The following is a 21,685-nucleotide window of genomic DNA, read 5'->3' on the forward strand; positions in this document are numbered from 1 at the left end:
AGTGGGTCTATAGCACTGCACTCTCCCTTACCTATTCCTCTCTACTCTCCCCTCCCCCAAATTCTCTCCATCCCACCACTCTTCTCTCATTCCCAACTGGAGTGGTACATTTGTATGGAAATAACTGGTGCGCATTACCTGCGGCAGTTTTTCAGGTGTTTCCATCAACTTTCCTTTTTTGGTATTTTTATTTTTTTATCTAGAAACCATCCACAGGTTTTTTAAATGTCAGATATATATATATATATATATATATATATATATATATATAAAAAGAGAGAGAGAGAGAGAGAGAGAGAGAGAGAGAGAGAGAGAGAGAGAGAGAGAGAGAGAGAGAGAGAGAGAGAGAGAGCTCTGTTATCTAAATGGGATTGTTATTAGTTGGGCTTTGCCGTTTTGATTGGAGCCGGCTCCAGCAGTACTTACTGCCGAATGAACGATTACTTGCTCTCCGCTGGAGGGGAAAAGTTGATTCCTTTTTCCTCTGCTGCCTGCATAGCCACCTAAAACCTATTGTTCTCTCTTTACCAATTTTCTTCTCAATATCTTTCACATCTTATCTGTCTCTCTTTTTTATGGGAAGGTTTAATTTTCATTTTCTCTACTATCATCTTCCTTACTTTTATTTCTGTCTCTATCTTCATGACTTTGATCTTTTGTCAACATCAATTTCCAATTTCCAATTTCCAATTCCGTAATATACTGTCGACAGTGTACTTTTTTGGCATTTTGCCTTTAGTTGATAGAGATAATAGAGACACAGACAGGACAATGCTGGAAGAGGGAAGGACAGGGCATGCTACAACCAGAATCAAACCGGGGACCTTGCAGTTAAACGCTACACATCTTAGACACTGTGATACCAGACATTCCCACCGTTTTACTATTAATACAGTGTAAACCCCAATACAAAATACCTTTTGTACCAGTAGGAAATTATAGCATCCTGTTACAGAATCAGTCATGAGGCCTTGTCCCCTCTGTATTTAGCATAAAAAGCACATTAAGTGACTTGCAAAATGCAAAATGTGCCAGTGTGTTTGCGGTCAACATTGTATTATGTTAAATATGTTTGTCATTTCCTGCGGCACAGTGTTATGGTGGTTAGCACTGTCTCCTCACAGCAAGAGGGTTCTTGGTTCAAAATCCGGGCTGGGGGCCTTCTGTGTGGAATTTGTACATGTTCTCCCTGTGTCTGTGTGGGTTCTCTCCTGGTTCTCTGGCTTTCTCCCACAGTCCAAAGACATGCAGGTGTAAGGTTAATTGATTACTCATTACTGATTATTGATAAATTATCCGTAGGTGTGAATGTGAGTGTCAGCGGTTGTCTGTCTCTGTCTCTATGTGCTCTGCGATAGACTGGCATCCTGGATTGGCTCCAGCCCCCCGCAACCCCGTCAGTTTTTCATTTCATCAAAACAAAAATCTTAGATTTGAAAAGTTATTAAATAGCTCCACTTCAGTGTTTTAAACATGGGGCAGAAATGGTTAACGTTTTGAATTCAAAGAAAACTATGTGGTTACGTTTCTGGAGCACTTGTTCTGAGTGTCTTATTATGCTGGGGATGGGGTGCTGTGTGGGTTGGTATCAATCACAAGGGCCGGGGCAAAACAGAGGTATTTGACGCCCTGGGAGTGAGAACAGGCTGGTGTGAACCACACACATGTTTTAGGTATGTCCAATATGCATGTAGGACACCAGGCAAATGATAAAAATACTTTTGTTTTTTGTTTTTTAGCTGGGTCAGACCACCCTCCTCCTGTGATAAGACAGGGCCCACTCAATCAGACCATTGCTGTGGACAGCACTGTAGTCCTGAGTTGCCAAACAGCTGAATCTCCACCTTCTACAGTCCACTGGAAGAAGGATGGTGTGGCGGTGTCTCCAGTGGACCCCCGCATGTCCGTCGCAGCCACAGGATCACTGGAGATTCGCTATGCTAAGGTAGGATGAGTAACACAGCAGTTAGTATGCACTGAGCCAAACCAAACCCCTAATATCTGCCACTGAACTTCCTCTGCCCAGCTGGGAGATACAGGCTTCTACACTTGTGTAGCTTCGAGTCCCAATGGAGAGGCTTCCAGGACCGCATACTTACAGGTGGAGGGTAGGTCACATGGATTGAGACAAAGTCACACAGTAGATGTTTTTAATGCATGCTGAAGAGTCCTGTGTAGTGTACCTTAACACATTTCTTGGTATCTTTGTGGCAGAGTTTGGAGTTGTTGTTCAGTCCAGTAACCCGATAGACCCTAACCTGATTCCCAGTGCTCCATCTAAACCTGAAGTGACTGACATCAGCCGTACCTCTGTCACTCTGTCGTGGAAAGTGAACCCCAATGCTGGCACAACACCTACATCTTACCTGATCGAGGCATTCAGGTTTGACTTCTGCAGTATCGAGCATGTTTCACCACTTCCTGTATAAGACATATGTCAAGCTTGATGAAACTTCCCTGTCTGTTTGTTATCATTTCTTCCTCTTTCTCTCCCTGCAGTTATACGTTGAGCAGCAGATGGGTGACCCTAGCTGAACATGTGAAGACACAGACATTTGTACTGAAGAACTTGAAGCCTGCAACTGTCTACCTCTTTATGGTCAGAGCGGTGAATGCTTACGGCCTCAGTGACCCCAGTCCAATCTCTGACTCTGTCAGGACGCAGGGTCAGTGTAGGCTTTTCATTCCCTTTTCATTCCAATTTCATTGCAAATGAATGCGTCATTGTTGCAATTTACTTCTTTTCTTTCCCTTGTATGAACAGACAGCACATCCACCATGCAGGGAGTGGATCACCGTCACATCCAGAGGGAGCTGGGAGATGTGGTTATCCACCTGCACACACCAAGCGTCCTTTCATCTTCTGCTGTCAGGGTGCAGTGGAAGGTAAGGAGGTCATGCCACGATGACTGTCCTACACACAGTCAATATTTGTATCTACATGTACTCTATGTCAGAGTTGGGTGAATGTGGGAAAAGGTCAAACATGCAATTTTACCACCTCTTACTGTCCCAAGCAATACAGAGAAGTGAACTGTCAAAGATGAATGAGTAAAAAAAAAACAGACAAACAAACAGAGATCTGAACGGTTCAAGAGAAGCTTCTAAGTTTAAACTGCCTTTTGTGAAAGTGAAGTGATTTAATTAAAAGACATATTATATGTTGAAATGACAAGGTTTTCTCTCTAATCATCTAGTAGCAGAGAAAAAAAACTGCACAGAGAAGTGAATTCATATTTGGTGTGATAGATTAGTCCTTGTTCAAAACACAAAGGAATTGAATTGCAACATTGTTCAATATGGATGTGCGTTTGGATATGTATGGAAGCACGGATAGGGAAGCAGTTTTTTAATCTTTGAATTTTAAGTTGTTTTTCTTTCATTTTTATTTTTTACACACAATATGTATATCTTGTGTTTAGAGTGCAGTACATGGGGAACTGGTTCACTTCAGCCACTTGTAGCTGAAATGAGCATTAAACAACAAACACTTGAGCCTGAAAAAGTTTCACCTTTTTTCACAGATGAAAATAAAAAATCGGAAAATATGACCCTGAAAATAAAAGAAATGTTGCTTTCCTCTGAGGGTTTCTGTAGATATGTGTATGCCTCCAGATAAATCTTTTAAGGCATTCTTCATCATAATTGTGTGGTTTAAATGGAAAGTGCTTGGTTTTAACCAGAGCCATGCTAAGGGGAAACTATTAATGACCTCATATTGTGGTTTACAGTGAGAAAATGAGGAAATGTTATTCTGTATCAAGCTAAAGGCAAAGGGAATTAACCAAATTTTAACAGATCCTTCCTGTGGGATGTTCCCTCTCACCCAAGAAGAGGTATTAGCTAACCTCCTAGATGTATGCTGTTTTAAATCACATGCAGATAAAATTGTGATTCGATTTCATAAAGGTTTTACCCTCTAGCTTCTGCTAATGGGTTTACCCCTGCTCTCTTTATAGGAATAAAAACTACAGTACATTCACACATGTCTTTGATTTTGGTCTTTGACCAGATCTGTATTTGCTCATTATCAAAAAGGATCTTACTCGCACACATCACGACATTAAGACAGCATGTTTTTTCTCGTGCATCTCATGTTGCATCTCCACTAGGTCGAACAGCAGTCCCAATACATCCAGGGTTACAAGGTACTTTACAGGGCATCCGCTGATCATGGCCAGCCAGAGGGGCAGTGGAGTGTCCTGGAGGTACATGCCGCACAGGAGTATGGAGTGGTGATCAGTCAGCTGAAGAAAGGATCCATCTACGAGTTTAAAGTGCGCCCCTTCTTCGATGAGTTCCAGGGGACTGACAGTGAGGTGAAGGTGGTCAGGACACTAGAAGAAGGTGACTGAGAACTTTTGTTCTGTAGTATTACATGTATCTATAAATAGCTGAGAGGTTTCGAATAACACTGGTGCAACTCTTTTTATTTATTTATCTATTTTTTATTCATTGTGTTTTTGGATCCTGATATAAGTTGCTTTTTTTTGTATGCAAAGCTGATAGCATAAAGCATAAAGTATCAGATGAGATTGTGTTTATGTCTGCATGTTAATTTTATACCTACTGTCTTAGCCCCTAGCACAGCACCCCAGGGCGTTACAGTGACAAAGAGTGAGGCCAATGGGACCGCCATCCTGGTTGCTTGGAAACCGCCTCCAGAACGAGAAGAAGCTGGAGTCATTCAGGAGTACAAGGTAAGGAAAAAAGGCCCCGCCCTCTCCTCCCACATGCTGTGAATCATGTGTATTAAAGTTAAAATGTAAATGGCATCTTTGTCAAGTTGACGATGTCTCTTGTGTTGTGGGATGCATCCTTCAGGCAATCACTGTCATCTCCTCTCGTCACCTTCTCTTGACAGATCTGGTGCCTGGGTAATGAGAGTCGGTACCATGTAAACCAGTCGGTTGACAGCTCCACCTTCTCTGTGCTCATCTCCAGTCTCGCACCAGGAATTCGCTACAGTGTAGAAGTTGCGGCTAGCAATGGTGCTGGACCTGGGGTCAAGAGTGATGTCACTTTTTTTCAATTAGGTGTGAGTCCTCCCAAAAAAGGAATGTTTGTTTAGTGAGGTGTCACAAAACAAGACAGAGTATCTCAGTTTTAAAATGTCTATAATGTTTCTTAGCCTCTTATTCAAACTATACAGTGGTCATAAAAAAAGCATAAACAAAGCACCATACCCTGCTGTTACTTAGCTTTTCAGATTTAACCATTCTCTTTGATGCTGCATCGATAGTTTTGTACACACTGAAATCTTCAGTTGCTTTCTCCATGTCATTGCAGTTGATTTTCTCTTCACATATAATGTCTTTTCTCTTTCTTCTCCCATTGGTTAGACTCTGCAGGCCAGGTGATGGATATCAGTGAGGAGGAGAGAGACACGTTGTCTCAGATCTCAGATGTTGTGAGGCAACCTGCATTTATTGCTGGCATTGGCGCCACCTGCTGGTTGGTCTTGATGATCTTCAGTGTGTGGCTCTACCGTCACCGCAAGAAGAGAAGTGGCCTCAGTAGCACATACACTGGAATCCGTAAGGGTGTGTGCCTCTCTGTTGTGTATATTTCTGAAATGTAGATCAATATGTTCAAGATGCTAAACATTTGGGCCAAATGTGAGTGTGCAAACCAGGTCGATCATGATCATTTTGTGAGTACATTTGAAGGTCGTTATGAGTGTAGAAGAAATCAAGCAATAATTCACTAAACAGCAGTCTACATCACATCAAAGGGTAAAAAAATATTCCGGTCTAACAGTCCTTTGACACAAAGACTTCAGAAACAAATTTGCATTTGCGACTATACAGACAGTCAAAGGCTGACCTTTAGTTGCTCATTTGTGGAGTCTCAACACAGTTCTTAGAGGCAGAGGCCTGCCTGCCATCAATGTGTCTGTTACAATATCACTGTTATTTTCACTCACTCACTGGTTGCCTGTCACCCCTATTAACCTTCACCTGGATACTTCTCAAAGACAGAGGCAGCAGTGAGGTAGATGGCATGTGGTTACTTAAATGTTTTTATACATCAGTTTGTCACATGAAGAGATGTCCATCACTCAGCAGAGAGTACACGCATAGGCACATCAATACCTCATATTGTTAGTAACTAAGCGCAGAGCTACTATAATAATAATAATAAAAAATGATATTCTTATTTGTTTAGCACCTTGCCTATAATTAATGCAGCACAAAGTGCTTCATAATAAGGGAATTACATGACATAAAATTCATATAGAATGAATACAAAAACAGGGATATAATGTCTTAAATCATGTAAAAAACATACAATAAAACACACTAGTAAAGCTGATTTAAATTATTTTTCTTTCTTTCTTTCTCTTCTTCCCTGTCTGTATCTGTCCATACAGTCCCATCATTCACTTTTACACCTACAGGTATGTACAGTGTGGTTATCCTGCTAATGTGTGTGATATTTTATGTATGTAGCAAGTAAATAGTTGTTGTATTTTATTCCACATGCCAAGATGAAATTACATCCTGTAACTAAACCCCCTTATTGCAATTGAACTTTTTAATGGTCATTTACATATATAAATGTAAAGGTATGGAAGCACAACTGAGCTGATCATGATAAAGCAACACTGTGCTTTTGCATAAAGATCTATATGCAGATAGTGTTCCAGGCTCACTAGGTGCATTAGGTTAGGTTCATTTGATTAAATAAGGAGGATATGTTTTATATCCTACAGGAGAAATTTCATTTGTTTGATGTTTCACTGGGGGTGGAGGAGAAACTGTTTCAAACAGTGTTTCTGAATTTGAAGTTATACTGGGGTCGGTAAAGGCACAGCAGGCAATTATGTGTGTTGTGTTCATGCACATAAAATGAGACTTTGTGCCCTATCGATGGAATCATGTATTGAAGTAAGTGTAGACTTTTGACTTAAGATTTTTTTTTCTTAGAACCTCTACACGCCTTTCATGGCTTGACTTTCTCTGCCTGTGGCACTTCCTCTTTTTGACAGCTCATTCAGGTTTAATGTTTTTCTGTTTCTCTTCACAGTGGCGTATCAAAGAGGAGACTCTGTGTGCAGTGCTGGCAGGTGAGTGATATTTTTGTCCCTTTATGACTCACAGGAGAAAAGCACTTACGTTATTGAAACACTAGGGGGAGGTGTCTTCCTGCTCTAAAGGGTGAACCTAATTCATCCAGCCCATGCTCATTGAACAATGACATAGAGAGAGAAAAGCAGGTTTTGATTGACAGCACTGTGGTCTTCCTTTGTTGCAGACCTGGCCTTCTCAGCATGGGTGAACCTATAAACCAGCTGTGGCTGCCAGACAATTGGCCAAATGCATGTGCCAATCAAAAGGACTGTAGCATCAACTGCTGCAATAATGGAAATGGCACCAGTGACAGTAACATGACAACATACAGCCGACCAGGTTAGTACAAGACTGAGCTCATGTCATTGTTCAGGTAGTGTAGGAGCCTTTGAGATATATACTGTACTGTATTGTATGGCTTATAAAAATCAAACTTGTGCTCGTGCTGCTTTGTTCTCCTCAGCTGACTGCATAGCTAACTATGGAAACCATCCAGACAACAAACAGAGGGGACAGCTTGGTTCTGAGACAGCCATATACAGCGATGTGAACCTCTCCAACAAGCTCAATGAGATTAAAACATTCAACAACTCCAACTTGTGCTACGCAAGTCCAGGAGGAGATTCAGCAGCCACATATGAACCCATCCCATATGCCACCACACAACTCATTCAGGCCAGTATTAAGAATAAGGCAGCCACCGGTGTGACTATGGCAGAGCCTCTGGACATTCCCTGCTGGAAACAGCCCCCCAACCTGCCTCCAATACCAAAGGAGATGGCAGCACAGATGCAGTACAACATAATTGAGCAAAACATGCTAAATAAAGGTAAAGCGGGGTTACATTTGATTTGATATATATATACTATTTTTTTACTGTTTAGAATTTGATAGAATATCCGCTGTGGCTATACCACTGCTGTAGTAGTATGTTCTTTTAAATAACCAAGGCACTTCAGCAAAAACCTTTATTTTGTGAAAAAACAGTGAGCAAACTTAGAGAACAGTAACAATTGTGTCTGAATTGAAACAATGTTTTCTTAGGGCTATAAGATTGAAAAATGAATAGGAAGTGAAGAGGCCCTTGCTTTGAATGACTTCAGCACATCTGCACCCACAGGACATCACTAATTTCTCACACTGCTTTGGTTTGATCTTAAACCATTCTTCTTCAGTCTCTTCCACAGTTCAGTAACCGTAGTGGGTTTCATAGCCATTACATTTCATAGCCAGGATTTTCCATAGATTCTCTATGGGGTTTAAATCTGGACACTTTCTCCTTGAAATTTAACTCCTTTAGACACTTTGGGTTCAGTCGTTTAACTTAGGAATGTCATTTCATGGTTTGGGGGATGTTTTCTGCAGTAGGAGGTTTACCTGAAACTCCTTCGGCAACATGTAAAATCTTCAGCCATCAGCAATGACAATGACAACGCTCCCTGTCACACTGCAAAACAGATTACGCAGTTTCATGCAGCTAAGACTATTGGAACAATGAAATGGCCAGTCCAGATCTAAACTATCAGGAGTGACATTTAGACCGGTCTTCTTATACAGGAGGAGGGTGATTAGTGAATGATACATCGCACCTGGTGCAGCCTGCCAGAGATAACCACGCCCACAGCTCACAGAAACACACCGTTTCCCGTCGGACTGGGAATGAGTATACCCAAAAGTGACAAAAGATGTCAGTTAAATTTGGAGGAGGAAGTGTCAGAGACCAGATCTTAACCCCACAGAGAATTCCTGGCAACAAAGTAATGGTTAAGAAACCCACTACAGTTACTGAACTGTGGAAGAGACTGTAGAAGAATGGACCAAGATCAAACCAGAGCAGTGTGAGAAATTAGTGATGTCCTGTGGGCGCAGATGTGCTGAAGTCATTCAAAGCAAGTGCCTCTACACTTTCTATCCATTTCTTAATCTTATAGCACTAAGAAAACATTGTTTACATCTTCTCTTCTGACACAATTGTTACTGTTCTCTAATTGTGCTCACTGTTTTCTTTCACAAAATAAAGGATTTTGTTGATGTGCCTTGGTTATTTAAAAAAAAAACATGCTGGTACAGCAATGGAATAGCCACAGTGGATATTCTATCAAATTCTCAACAATAAAAAAAACAACAACATTTCAGAATGAATCAAATGTTAATACTTGTTCTCTAATTTTGATCTCCAGTGTATAAAAAGAGAGAGTTGATGCAAATTTTCTTTGTCTTCAGATCATCTGCAAGGAAGCGAAGGTATGATCCATCCAAAAACAATGCCCTACAGCCAGACCCGTGATCACAGCACAGGAGGTTCACACCACAGCTCTGACAGAGGCAGCAACAGCACCTCAGGTAAGGCCAACGGCTACTCTGCAGTGGTGAATTTTAATGAGGTAAGCCTTACGTCTGTTTACCTTGATGTTTTTCTTCTTATCTCTCAGGGAGTCAAAATCAAAAGAAAGCAACGCGGGGCCAAAAGATCCCAAAACATAATGCAGTAAGCTGGGGAGAAGCCCTGTCTCCTCCTAAAGCTAATGCCTGGGACTGTGACGAGTATAGCCTACCCATGGAAAGGAGGTAAGGGGGAAAAGACACACAGCTGCATATACCTCCATACAGCACGCATAGACACAGACATGCATAGCTACTTGGGTGTTTATCGCTGCAATAATTAATTTTTGATGCTCTAAAATACGCACCAAAAGTATTCGTATACCAAAAGTTCTCGACTGACTATCTTCTGCATATAATTAGATACAAAAATAAATTATTAATTATTTTGAATGTGTCATGTTAAATTAAAGCTATTGCATATTATGTTGCTCCATAGCAGAGTGTAGCCCAGCAGGATAAATTGAGTGGAAAAAAAAACAACACGGTGATAAAGTTATCAGACACACAACCGTAATTGGAGATATGCTGTGAACACCTGCAAACCTTCTGTCAAAACATGGCCTTATTATCTCAACCAACACTTTAAACCAAACAAATTACACAATTTAAATTCTCGTCACTTGTCAGACCATGGCAGCAGATTTTATGTAATTGAAATTACTTCATAAAATGTGCATTTAACAGAACAGAAACAAGCATTCATTCAAGAGATGTGCAGGATTTCGGCAATAAAAACCAGATGGTGCAGAAAGCGTATTGTTTATCTTTGTACGTTTTCCTGTGATGGAAATTTGTGTTCTGATGGCAGACCAAGGGATTTGCACTGATGTGTAATGGGCTGTGACTAATGTGTCAGGACTGCCGGCACCCCTCATTCCTTCAGCCATTACCTCATGTCAGCTATCCTTTTCTTAGCAGTTTTGATCCAGTGGAGAGAGCAGAAGGCTGCCCTACTCCACCAGTTAGAGGGGCAGCCTCATCCCCTCCTCAAGTGCCCTATAGTCACCCACCCAACACTGCACCACAGGGAGACCTGAGCAATGGCTCGCACGATGGAACCAAGCACCTCAGGTAACCATACTAAACCTACCTGAGGCTGCATTCAACCATTTTTAACTGACGTTACACTTTTGTTTTTGTTGTGACAAGACTGCTCAATTTCTTTAATGCTCTTTCCAGCCAACACGTCACCAGCCACCCTGGCCCTCTTTCCCCAACACACACCTATAGCTCCATACCTTTCTGCATGGACACTGATGTACAGGAAGAGGATGATGATGAGGAGGAGGAGGAGGAGGAGGCAGAGGAGGAGACAGACGCAGAGCTCGCTGAAAGTCACTACAGCCAACACCACAACCGGCAGAAGCACAAACACCAGCTGCACCACCCCTCTCCACACAATCTGCTCCTCCATGGGCTGGAGCAGACCCCAGCCTCTAGCACCGGGGATCTGGACAGATCAGTCACAGGGTCCATGGTTAACAGCTGGGGCTCAGCATCTGAGGACAACATCTCATCTGGCAGGTCCAGTGTTGTCAGCACCTCGGAAGGATCCTTCTTTACAGATGGTGATTTCAACCAGGCAGTGGCCTCTTCGCGGGATATTGTGGGCCTGCGCATGTGCAGATACCCAGATGAGTCAGGTGAGAAGGCTTCTGGGGAGGAAAATGTTTTATTTTGTGTTCAAGCTTATAGCTTACTGCAGGGATGTATTTACAGAAGTTAGCATCACCCCAGTTCCCTCGACCAAATGCCAATGGGATTCTGAATTATTGCAGAAAATAAGCACTAAAACAAATGTTATTATGCATACACACTTTTTGTTCACAAATGTTCACTCCTTTTATCATTTTTTAAGTGTAAATGCAGTCACCAAAAGTAAAAATAATAATGTAACGTTTAGGCTATAAATGAACTACACCACGGAGGCACCATCGCTAGCTTCAAACTGATTTTGTGTGTTTGGTATATACTGACATTTTATGTCATATGTCCCTTATTGTAAGCTTCTGTGAACCTTCAACCTTATTTCAGGCATCTAACCAAAAACCCATTGAAAAAAGCCGTTTACTTCAAGAGTGAACCATAAGTGCAGGGTTTCAGGGTTTTATAACTCACTCCTGCAGCACTCTAGTAGAAACACTAGTTCAATGGTTCTAGGGATGGCGGTGTCTCATGTGGTCCACCGCTTCTAAAATATCAAGACAATTACTGTATTGGATGGATGGATTTTGTACAGACATTCATGCTCCCCAGAGGAATAAGCCGTCATATATCATGACGTTATCTGACCCTAAACGTCTTCTAGATTGATCTTTCTGAGACACTTAAAATTAAATTAGTATTTTAGTATCAACTCTAAGTTAATTGTTACATGTACAGTGTTGTTGATCTATAATATTTGCTGTAAATCCATGTGAAAATGTCAGGCCGGCGGCACCAGCGGCCCAGCAGCCCCATGTCCACGGACAGCAACATGAGTCCTGCTATAACACATAAAAGACCCAGGAGGCATAAACAGAACCAGTCTGGTCAACAGGGCTACCAAGCCAAAGATGTCTTCAATGATGGTAAAGACTGAACCAAGAATGAGTCCAGAGATTTACTCCTGTTTATCTCCTAATAACTCCTTCTCATAATAATTTGAATCTCTGTGCTCTACTGTGTCCCCAGACTCTTGCATGCCTCTGAATTTTCCCAGTCAGATGTCCCACGGCGACTATAAAGCAAGGGGGGCCACACTGCCTCGGATGGGCTCTGGGGAGACCCGGGGTCGACGAGGCAGCACTGGGACTCACAGGGTCAGGGAGGCTACATTTGAGGAGACAGGGGGCCAGGAAAAGCACAAGACTCCACTAGGAGGAAAAGGAAGCAGCAAAAGCCGACAGCACTCAGGCACTGGATGGATTATATTGCACACATTTTCATAAGTGATTGAGTTACTAGCCAACTAAAAATGTTTCTTTCTTGTCCCTCATACAGAATTTGGGGATGTCCTTCTGTACAGCCGTCCCTCTTTCCCATCAGGCCAAGCTCAGAGGGAGCCTGATGATATTAAATCATCCAGCTTTATGTCATGTGGAGACTCAAGGACCAAACAGGGAGGGCAGGTGGCACCTGGAAGAGGTAAATCAAACTCAAACTCCAGATATAAAATATTCGTCTTACTATTTTGTGTTCTGCTGCTAAAACATGTCATTTATTATTTGTAACACAAGCTAAGTAACAATTTAAGTGCATTTAATGCAAGGAGAGAAGCATGACACTGTTTTGTTTTTACAGTTCCTGGAGAGCTAAGAAACAACGCAAGCACAAAAGAAATATCCTAGAGCTGCTTCAGAAGGAGGACTTTGACCTTTAACACATGGAAAAAACAGACTCTAAAAAAACTGCACAATACACGCTATTGTTTTCTACTTCAAATTTCTCATTAGGTGTTGAAAAAATATTAAAAAGTGCCATGTTTAAGTCTGTTGGCTTAAATTTGATGTACTACTTATTGTTTACTTTTTGGGTGACCAGCCTGCAGAAGCCTGAACTGCTGGTTGCTTAGTAAAGTAAGATGAATGCACATTTGATGGCGGTTGTGAGTGTCTACGCAAATGTTGTCCATGACGGCTGCTTGATGCGGCCCATACATGATCTTTGCTTGTCGGTTGTCTTGTTATTTTTATTGTAATTGATATTCAGTCATTACCAGCCATCTTGTAAATTCTTAGAATTGTTTACTGCCACAGAAGTGCTTCGAATTCAAATTTTATATAACAGTGTTAATGTTTTATAAGTGATGTACATCTTGTCTTTGTATTATTTGTCCTACTTTGGTTATAAAAGCACAATCACTTAATTTTATTCTAAGTCTTTATTCTATGAATTTCAGTCTGGAGGAAATCGGTCTTTGGAGTTGTGTTAATCATTTCATCAGTTCACTTCAGGCTGAGAAAATGATTGTTGATTGTGATCGTGCATTCAGTTGCGTACATTTAAGCTGCTTTCATTCAGATTTGAAACTATCTGTTGTGTGTACTGAGAGAATTGCATGCAGATTCACCTGTAGGAGCTTTTACTTAATATCTTGACTGCTTTGTCCTCCCTTTGGGATGGCGAGAAACATGGCCATGGACAGGTTCCATTTATTGTTTTCTCCACTGAGTCCATTTCATTTAGTCCTGTGTTCCCTTCACCATGGTGACATGGAGCAGGGCTGGACAATACGCTTTATTAATCGAATTACTGATCTCTTACCAGCCTAAATTCACACAAATAAAAAATCAAACCTTTAACTGGACAATATCAGTAAGTCAGTACAAGAAAGTGAATATGATCAGGAACTGATGTATTGTTTATTTATAGTTATAAAGCTAACTGTACATTGTGCTATACATTTTGGTCATATTGTCCATTCCTATTCTGTAAGTTATATATGGAACAAATATGTCACTTTAACTACTCTGTTTGAATAAATATTGCTGTTCCTTAAGCAACAACAACAAAACATCTTTAATTCATTCTTTTAACATAAATCTATATTAGCATGCAGTTTCAAATGAAACACCGATTGTCAACCATGAATAACCAGAAATGGCAAAAACCAGCTCATGGTACCGTGACCTGAATCTTCACATACGTATTGCCAGGCAAAGATGGCAGACATGCAAATGATCATCAATAATTTCCTACATATCACTCATGTCTACAAAGGTGGTTTTTGAAGTCTAAACTCTCATCCCAATATGTGAAATGCCAATTTTTGTCATGGCCACAAGCACTAAGACCAACGTGCAGCCATATCATCTATCACAAAAGGAAACAGAGAAACTCTGATGCATTACTCCACTTTATCTTTTCATGACAAATATAGATTGCTGCTATATTAATGTTTTGAATGTCGAGTACAGTCCCTTCACGAAACCTAACCCCTTTCTTCGTTCTTTTTGTCCCGTTTTTCCTGAAAACACAAAACTCCTGCATGAGCTCTATGAAGCACTGAAGCAGTGCAACAGTTAGCTTTACACCTAAAACGACCTACAGTACACCTGAACTAAGATTCTGAGTTTAAGAGACTGTTGCAATGGACAGGTCCCCGGAGAGTGTAACTCCATCCTGGCTGTGATTACTCATTCAATGGAGTCGGTGGGTTCACAATGCAACCTGCTATCTGCACGGCTAAGTCAGGGATGTTTTCGTTCAGCCATTATCACCATCTGCACCATCATTTCAGCTATCTGTGCAGTGGTTGGTAATCCGCAGTCTCATGGTGAACAGCTTGTTTATGAACAAAAGAGCAGGCGTTGGTGAGAAAGACCCTGGGTACAGCGGCCATGCGCTTTGCAGAGCTAGCAATGTCTTGCTAGGATTGAGCGAGACTGCCTGCTGACTCCTCTGTTGCAACAGTCTCTTAAACATTAGAATCTCAGTTACATTTTTGAGGACATTGCAGGTTTGTTGCGTGTCTAGCTGTACACAATCTTGAACAGTATCATCTAAATCATGGCTCATAATTCTTGCACAACATGGAATTCTGCCCCACATTTTTTTGGATTATGTGGCAAGTAACTATATGATGCCCATCTAAATTGACCCTCAGTGATAGACCATGATGTTTGATATTTTTAAAAGTAAATTAAAATTAAACCCCAGTACTGCAGAAGGCCAGGTACTCTTGATGATTTCATTTTTGTTATGTTATTTATAGTTAAAACATCTTCAAATATATTTGTTTATTTATGTTTGTTTGTATTTTAGTTCTGTTCCCGATTTCCAGCGGTCACCAGGTTTTTGCTGAATGCCCTTCAGTTCCTCCCACAGGTAAACCTGTCCAATTCTGTGGCTGTGAGGTGATGTGGAAGAGGAAGACAGGAGAAAAGAAAACTGAGGATGTGATGAGACATGTTGTTTAATTAACCTCATTTATGAACCTTCATCAACAGAGCAGCTGTGTGTTGCAAGGAAGGAAGTCTTTTACAGATTTCTTTCAATTCATGCGCGTGAGTTTCAGTTTGACTTACAGTTAGAGGTGCATCATCCACAAATAGTTACAGTGCATTTATAGTTACACAGAACTCATTGTGATTTAATAACAAAGTTGATCCCTAACCAACACCACTTAGCAGTGATAAGCAAGGTGAGTCTGTGAACTGTCTGGTTCTTGGCACACTCCCAGTTTGAAGAAGCAGGCAGAAGGACAGGTAGGGGAGCTAACTAATGTACAGCTTTGGATGGAGCCAGCAACAACACTTATTTAAGCCACCTTAAAAAAGGCCTACCTAATCACACAACCAGTGTTGTCCCTGTGTTGTTCATATGTCAGTACTCCTGCTTTCTTCTACAAATTGGGGGCGTGCCACCCGCAATCTACTGTTGGTAACACACTGAAGTACCTCATCTCAACTTAAAAATCTCAACTATCCCTTTAATTTCAGGTTGTTTTTACCTTAGTGTGGTTTCCTCTGATATCACCCAAATGCATACAGTATGTCTACCTGAGAAGGCACAAAGTCATTAAGATTCCCTGATAAACTACAAACGTACTGTGGAGCCTTTTCACGTCGTCTTAAATCTGATATCTTAGAATTAGACTTTAGTAGGTTTTTGTCAAACATAATTTCAAAATTATTACAATATTAATATTGGTTGCTGTAATTACCAACGTATGTATTCTGTAGGATGACTTTACTAAGAATATGTGTAAGATGTTACGGATACTTGTTCCTCAAAACCAAACAATCCCAAACACTTAAAGCGGCCATAGTCAACATTTTTATACAAACAGATGACACGACTACTTGAATGTGAAAGGGTCTCTTGTAGTAAAGAAATCCACAGAGGAGTTCACTGTTACCCACTGCACTATGAAGCCTTGTAGTTCCTTTCACCTCTTTGTTTTTGGTTGTCTGACCTGCAACTTAACTGCTTTAATTATTCACTTTCACCACTTACCCTCCTTATCATCAAAAGCTCTAAAAACAAAACAAAAAAGAAAACACTGTGTACTTCTTATCAAGCACTAACTGTGTACTTCTCGTCAAGCACTAATGTCCCAGAGACACAGTTGGCAGACATAGACATAACAGAGCACTCAGCAGTAAGAAATTCCCCTCAGGAGTTGGTGGAGACCAAAAACAGACCAAAAACAGAGCTAAAAGAGCGTGAATATTGGACTTACATTCCCAAGGTGGAAACAAACACAACTTCAAATTAAAGCTGCAAGCGGCGATGAACGGGCCCTCGCACCCGCTGAGTGTCGGGGAGCTGTCTGGACCCCATTGGGCGCGGCCGCGCTTTACGCTACTGTGGGATGGGATGCTGCATGGAGGGTTAGGGGCTGCAGGCTATCTATCTCAACTCTTGCAGCTATTCCTGTGTCCCCTGTGTGCCGCTAGAGAGCTCGTACTAAACCCGCTTTGTGTTGCTCTGTATCAAGTGCCGAACGCACATTGAAAATTGTATGTAAATCAGATGAAATCTGTCATATCAGGCTCACTTCCTGTTTCCAGTTGGTGGCTCTGTGGCTGTTGGTCTATATCGACTTGTGTTTATCTTCAGGCCTGGACTGTCATGCCTGGAAAATTTGGTGGAGTTCGGACAGTGTATGTTTAAGTTAGCACGACTTCCTGTTTCATGGCGAGATGCCTTATGTTTCCATACATGAAGTCAAGAAACCCAAATGGAAATGTCATGTATATCGGATGATGTGTGTCATTTTTCATGCTGCCAATTAGGGCGCTTTCACTGTGAGTCAAAATTGAGATTCAGGTGTGGTCTGGACATGACTCTTGTTATTCATTAGAAATTTGGTGCAGATTGGACAATTTACGTCTAAGTAGAAGCTACTTCATGTTCATGGCGAAAGGCTTAACTTTGACGCCAAGCTACAGCGAAACGAAGCAGAAAATAGAAAAAGGGCTGAGTATCGTTTGATAAGACATGTCTTGAGATGATACTGGCTGATTTTGAAGTTGATCGTATTAAATCCCTGGGAGGAGTTTGTTAAAGTATGATACATGCAAATATGCGAAAATGGGCATTAAATTCAAAATGGCCAACTTCCTGTTGACTTTAGCATATCGCTTTAGCATATCGCTCCAAGAGACCAATTTTCAGATTTGCACATCGAGAGCGTTTCATGAATCCTCAAAAGCTTCACAATTTAGCATCACAAAGGTCTTTAGATGCCAGATTTGAAGTCACTCCTGTTGGACTTGGGATACGGCTACATGAGGCTTTTTTAAAGTCTCAATACTTTACATCTTCCTACCAAATTTCGTACGCCTACATCAAATTTAAAGGTGGGGTCAGTGAATGATAATGTTGCTACGTAACTATAACATGTATAAATAGGAAACTGTTTGCCAACAAATTTGTTATATCATAGTTGTGTTTGCAGCTCATTTACACTGCATTCATGTGGGTTGCAGGTTAAACTTGTGTCTGTGTTTGAACACGTATCAGCTAATACAATGTCCAGATTTATAACCCATTTCAGAAGGTCAACTGAACTGAAGGAGCCAGGAGGCTGACATAATGATGATAATAAAAGCCAACGCCTTAAATTCTCACAATGTAATGCTCCCCTCAACCTAGAAATAATTTAACTCCTGACTTGGCTGTTTTCCAACTCGATCAGATTTCATAACACACACAGGACAGACACACACACAGTAGGATCATACCTCTCTGTGAAGTGCCAGTTCTGTCCTTATGCCTATCTCCAAACACAACAGAGCCTCAAAAAGCTTTTGGGAAAAGAACAAAATAAAACACAATGAGGAGGGCCGCCCAGCACTGTAAAATCTAATCACCAATATTAGCCCTCCTGTATACTCAATGACCCACAGCAGCCCACATCACTCAGGTCAATTCACACAATAGTATGAAGGTTGTAGCTATAATTTGTGTTCTTCAATCGATCCACTATTCGGTAGGTAAGTAGGTGAAGTAATTAAATGTGCAAGAATGAACCCAAATCCCTTTTGGTTATTCTGATTCTTGATCTACAAATGAAAAAACACTGCAAAGCTAGCTACTGTAGCACAAAAATGCTGCAATATAAACCGTTGTATTGAGTAGTGTAATTTCTAAAAAACTGTATTAGCCTCAATAGAATGATTTATCAATTTCAATATTGATTACACTCAGCTCACAATGAGCCAAGGAAGCACTAAACACTCAAACTAACAACATATTGATACTGAACATGCCTGATGTTTTCTGTGAAGAGAAAATCTACTACAGTCATTCTCACGTGTTTTGCTTATTACTTTTCATTGTCAACAAATAATAGCTGCATTTATGTTTGCCCATTTACAGTAGGTGAGAGGCACAAAGGGACTTCCAATACACGTGAGACCATCCTGCGTGTGTCCTTGTGTCAAAAGGCTGACCTCCTTTATAACTGACCAGCTGTCAGCAACTATGGCACCTTTTCACTAACCTTTTTTGTCCAATTATCACTTCCAGCTTGAATGATGTGATGTAACTAAATCGTGGGCGATTTTTTTTTACTCAGTGGAAAGAAATGTCCACTACAATCACCATTGCTGACTCATGATTGCTGAATTAAAAAAGCAAAACAATCAATCCAAACGTCATCCTCTTTATTATTGCCTCTGAGGGCAAGAATGATTAAAAACTGCAAGGGCATTAATCAAATCAAATGAAAGTTTGAATATGCAACATTATTATGATTATTTTTTACAATATGTTTACTGAGTCATTCAAGCAATCAGCCGATTCATGAATTATTCCAATAACTTGATTGCAACCAAATAGAATTCTGAGTAACATTCAGTTGTGTGAGTAATGCTGTTCACATGGAAACTATTTCTCAACACCATGAATGGCTGTCTTCACCCCCTTCTCTCTCTCTCTCTCTCTCTCTCTCTCTCTCTCTCTCTCTCTCTCTCTCTCTCTCTCTCTCTCTCTCTCTCTCTCTCTCTCTCTCTCTCTTCTTTTATTTTTTACTTTTTCAAGGACATTTGTCCACAGTAGGTTATTTACAAGTGTTTTCCTTGGTTTCTAAGATACTGTGTGTGTGTGTGTGTGTGTGTGTGTGTGTGTGTGTGTGTGTACTGCCAAATTTCATTTTCAATTTTGCTATGTTTATCCAGCAGATTCGCTGCAATCTGTTGACAAAAATCCGGCCATGACAGCTAGGGCAAATTGCTAGAGAGGCTGACAGAAAAAGTGAAACTGATGGCTGTAACCCCCCCCCGGAACAACTCTTTATAAGGGAACAGATCTATCAAGACAGTTTGGCTAAGTGCTATGCTGCAAATGAACATGTCTCCTCTCCTCTGACCTACCTGCTCAACCACACCATATGTCTTATAGATGTTCAATTCCTCCCCCCATTATCACACACTAAATGTTGAATCTTAAAATAATCCAAAATATAATCACTGAAAGAACTGAACTGGCAAAAGAACTGCCACACGTTTGGCCTCTTGAAGAGGTACATGCAATCATTCAGGCGACAGGATTTTCTTTATAATGAGGTTTATTGAGGATGTGCAGAAGGCACTGTTGCAGGGAAGAAGTCTGAAGGTGATGAAGACATTGATTAGCTTCACAGCCGGGAAACAAACAGGTGGTGTCAGAGATATGCAGCATTTCTTACCTCTGAGAGCAAATGTCTTTCTGTGTCATTGACTTACTTGGAGGCAGTGGGTGAGGTGACACTGGCGTTGAGTGAGAAGAAGTTATGAGTGGAGGGGCGCAGGATTAATGAAGTGCAAATTTATGATTTCAAATTTATTGCAGATGTGTTTGAAGAAGATTACTTTCTCTTAAGGCAGACAGTTGGGTGAGGAATTAGGAGGTGTCAGATATAATGAATCTGATGGTGAGGTGGAGCTCAATCCAGCAGTGGTAAATTCAAATTTGTTTTTGGAGATATATCACCATTTGTCACTATAAATGTTGACTGCTGACCAGGGGATAATGTGTCCTACGATGCCAAGAGAGGACTCACTGTGGCGGATGAGAGGAGAATTCAAGGCTGCACTCAATGATGATGACATCCTTATCCTTATTCTTAAAGCAGCAGGAGAGAGGGGGCAATTTTAGCGACAATTATAGAAAATATAATATAAATGTTGTAGCACAATGAGAGACAAAGGGCTGTAACAAAATACATTACAATATATGAACACACTTTAAAGAAAGAAAGAAAGACTGACAACATGTTTTAGGATTGAGTGATTGCTTTAAGTACTTTGCACCTATTAGGGGCGTGCAATGCAATACATCTTAATATGCTGCTGGACGGCTTTTCTACAGATCGTACCAGTGTTTTCCTTACTTCTTCCAATCTTTAGATTTTAGATCTAATGGTGCACTGTCAATCATGTGGACCATGTTGTTCTTTCTCACAAGCAACGCTACTCTACTGCTATACTACCGTCCTCACGAGTCTATGCTGACGCTGTACAGAGGCAGAAAAGTTTTGTCAACCACTCATAATTTCATAATCGGCTGATTCATGGTACATTTTGACTGAACCATGGGTCCGCGTATCAATGTAGTCACATCTTTAATGTTAAAATTGGTTTGCGAGTTCAGTACCATTCTTCAAATGTCCCTAATTTCAGATCCAGAATCTATGAGTATCTAGGTATTTTTAATCTGAAGGCAGGTTCACACCTAAAGGTCTGGTTCCTGAATCAAACTAAGAATGATGCATTGTTTAAATTTCCCAAGTGGAAAAACTCAAGTTGTCCAAATTGTACTAAACAAAATTCATGCAGTGGAAATTGTTTGATTTTCAGTCACACAGTTTGCGGATCAAAAGACAACCAGCCCCTCCCAACAGTGGTGGACTGTTTGAAGGGCAAGGGCGAAAAAAAACTAAAAAGGGCAATTCTGCACAACATAGGGCCCTACCAGCACACAAAAAGCTATGATACAGTACATCATGTATGATGAAATATTTCTCATCCTTGATTAAGATTAGTATAGTATCTGTACTGTATATCAATTTTCTACTACGGGTACGGGCATGCTCTTTATCTGCTTTTTGCTTCGTTATTCATTGCAGATGCACACCAACCCAAACGGATCGGACCAAGGGGGTAAACGCTTCAGGGTTTCATTCAATTGAACAAAACAAGGCTGGTTTGAACGTACCCTTATGTAGCGTAATTGTAACATACTGTAATGTAACTTCTGGACAAAATATGTATCTTTCTTCATTGAAAAGTCCATTGTCGGAGCATTTTCACTAGTAA

At 40.8% G+C, this 21,685-nt stretch overlaps 1 protein-coding gene across 1 annotated transcript in view; it reads left to right on the forward strand.

Annotated features, from left to right (window-relative positions):
* The window catches only part of LOC310956592 (roundabout homolog 1-like), an 84,361-nt gene extending 71,177 nt beyond the window's left edge, over positions 1-13,184 (forward strand). The window contains exons 10-30 of the mRNA XM_083926881.1: positions 1,740-1,945; positions 2,027-2,108; positions 2,215-2,383; positions 2,500-2,670; positions 2,769-2,886; positions 4,113-4,347; positions 4,579-4,700; positions 4,865-5,036; positions 5,343-5,543; positions 6,374-6,400; positions 7,030-7,069; positions 7,258-7,412; positions 7,537-7,902; positions 9,297-9,416; positions 9,506-9,641; positions 10,377-10,529; positions 10,638-11,101; positions 11,888-12,028; positions 12,132-12,353; positions 12,441-12,584; positions 12,741-13,184. Of these exons, the coding sequence (XP_083783007.1) occupies positions 1,740-1,945; positions 2,027-2,108; positions 2,215-2,383; positions 2,500-2,670; positions 2,769-2,886; positions 4,113-4,347; positions 4,579-4,700; positions 4,865-5,036; positions 5,343-5,543; positions 6,374-6,400; positions 7,030-7,069; positions 7,258-7,412; positions 7,537-7,902; positions 9,297-9,416; positions 9,506-9,641; positions 10,377-10,529; positions 10,638-11,101; positions 11,888-12,028; positions 12,132-12,353; positions 12,441-12,584; positions 12,741-12,787 (3,491 nt within the window). The 3' untranslated portion in view covers positions 12,788-13,184. The remainder of the gene's footprint in view (positions 1-1,739; positions 1,946-2,026; positions 2,109-2,214; positions 2,384-2,499; positions 2,671-2,768; positions 2,887-4,112; positions 4,348-4,578; positions 4,701-4,864; positions 5,037-5,342; positions 5,544-6,373; positions 6,401-7,029; positions 7,070-7,257; positions 7,413-7,536; positions 7,903-9,296; positions 9,417-9,505; positions 9,642-10,376; positions 10,530-10,637; positions 11,102-11,887; positions 12,029-12,131; positions 12,354-12,440; positions 12,585-12,740) is intronic.
* The last annotated feature ends 8,501 nt before the right edge of the window (positions 13,185-21,685 follow it).

This window comes from Echiichthys vipera (genome assembly GCF_963691815.1).
Source record: "Echiichthys vipera genome assembly, chromosome: 14".
NCBI lineage: Eukaryota > Metazoa > Chordata > Actinopteri > Perciformes > Trachinidae > Echiichthys > Echiichthys vipera.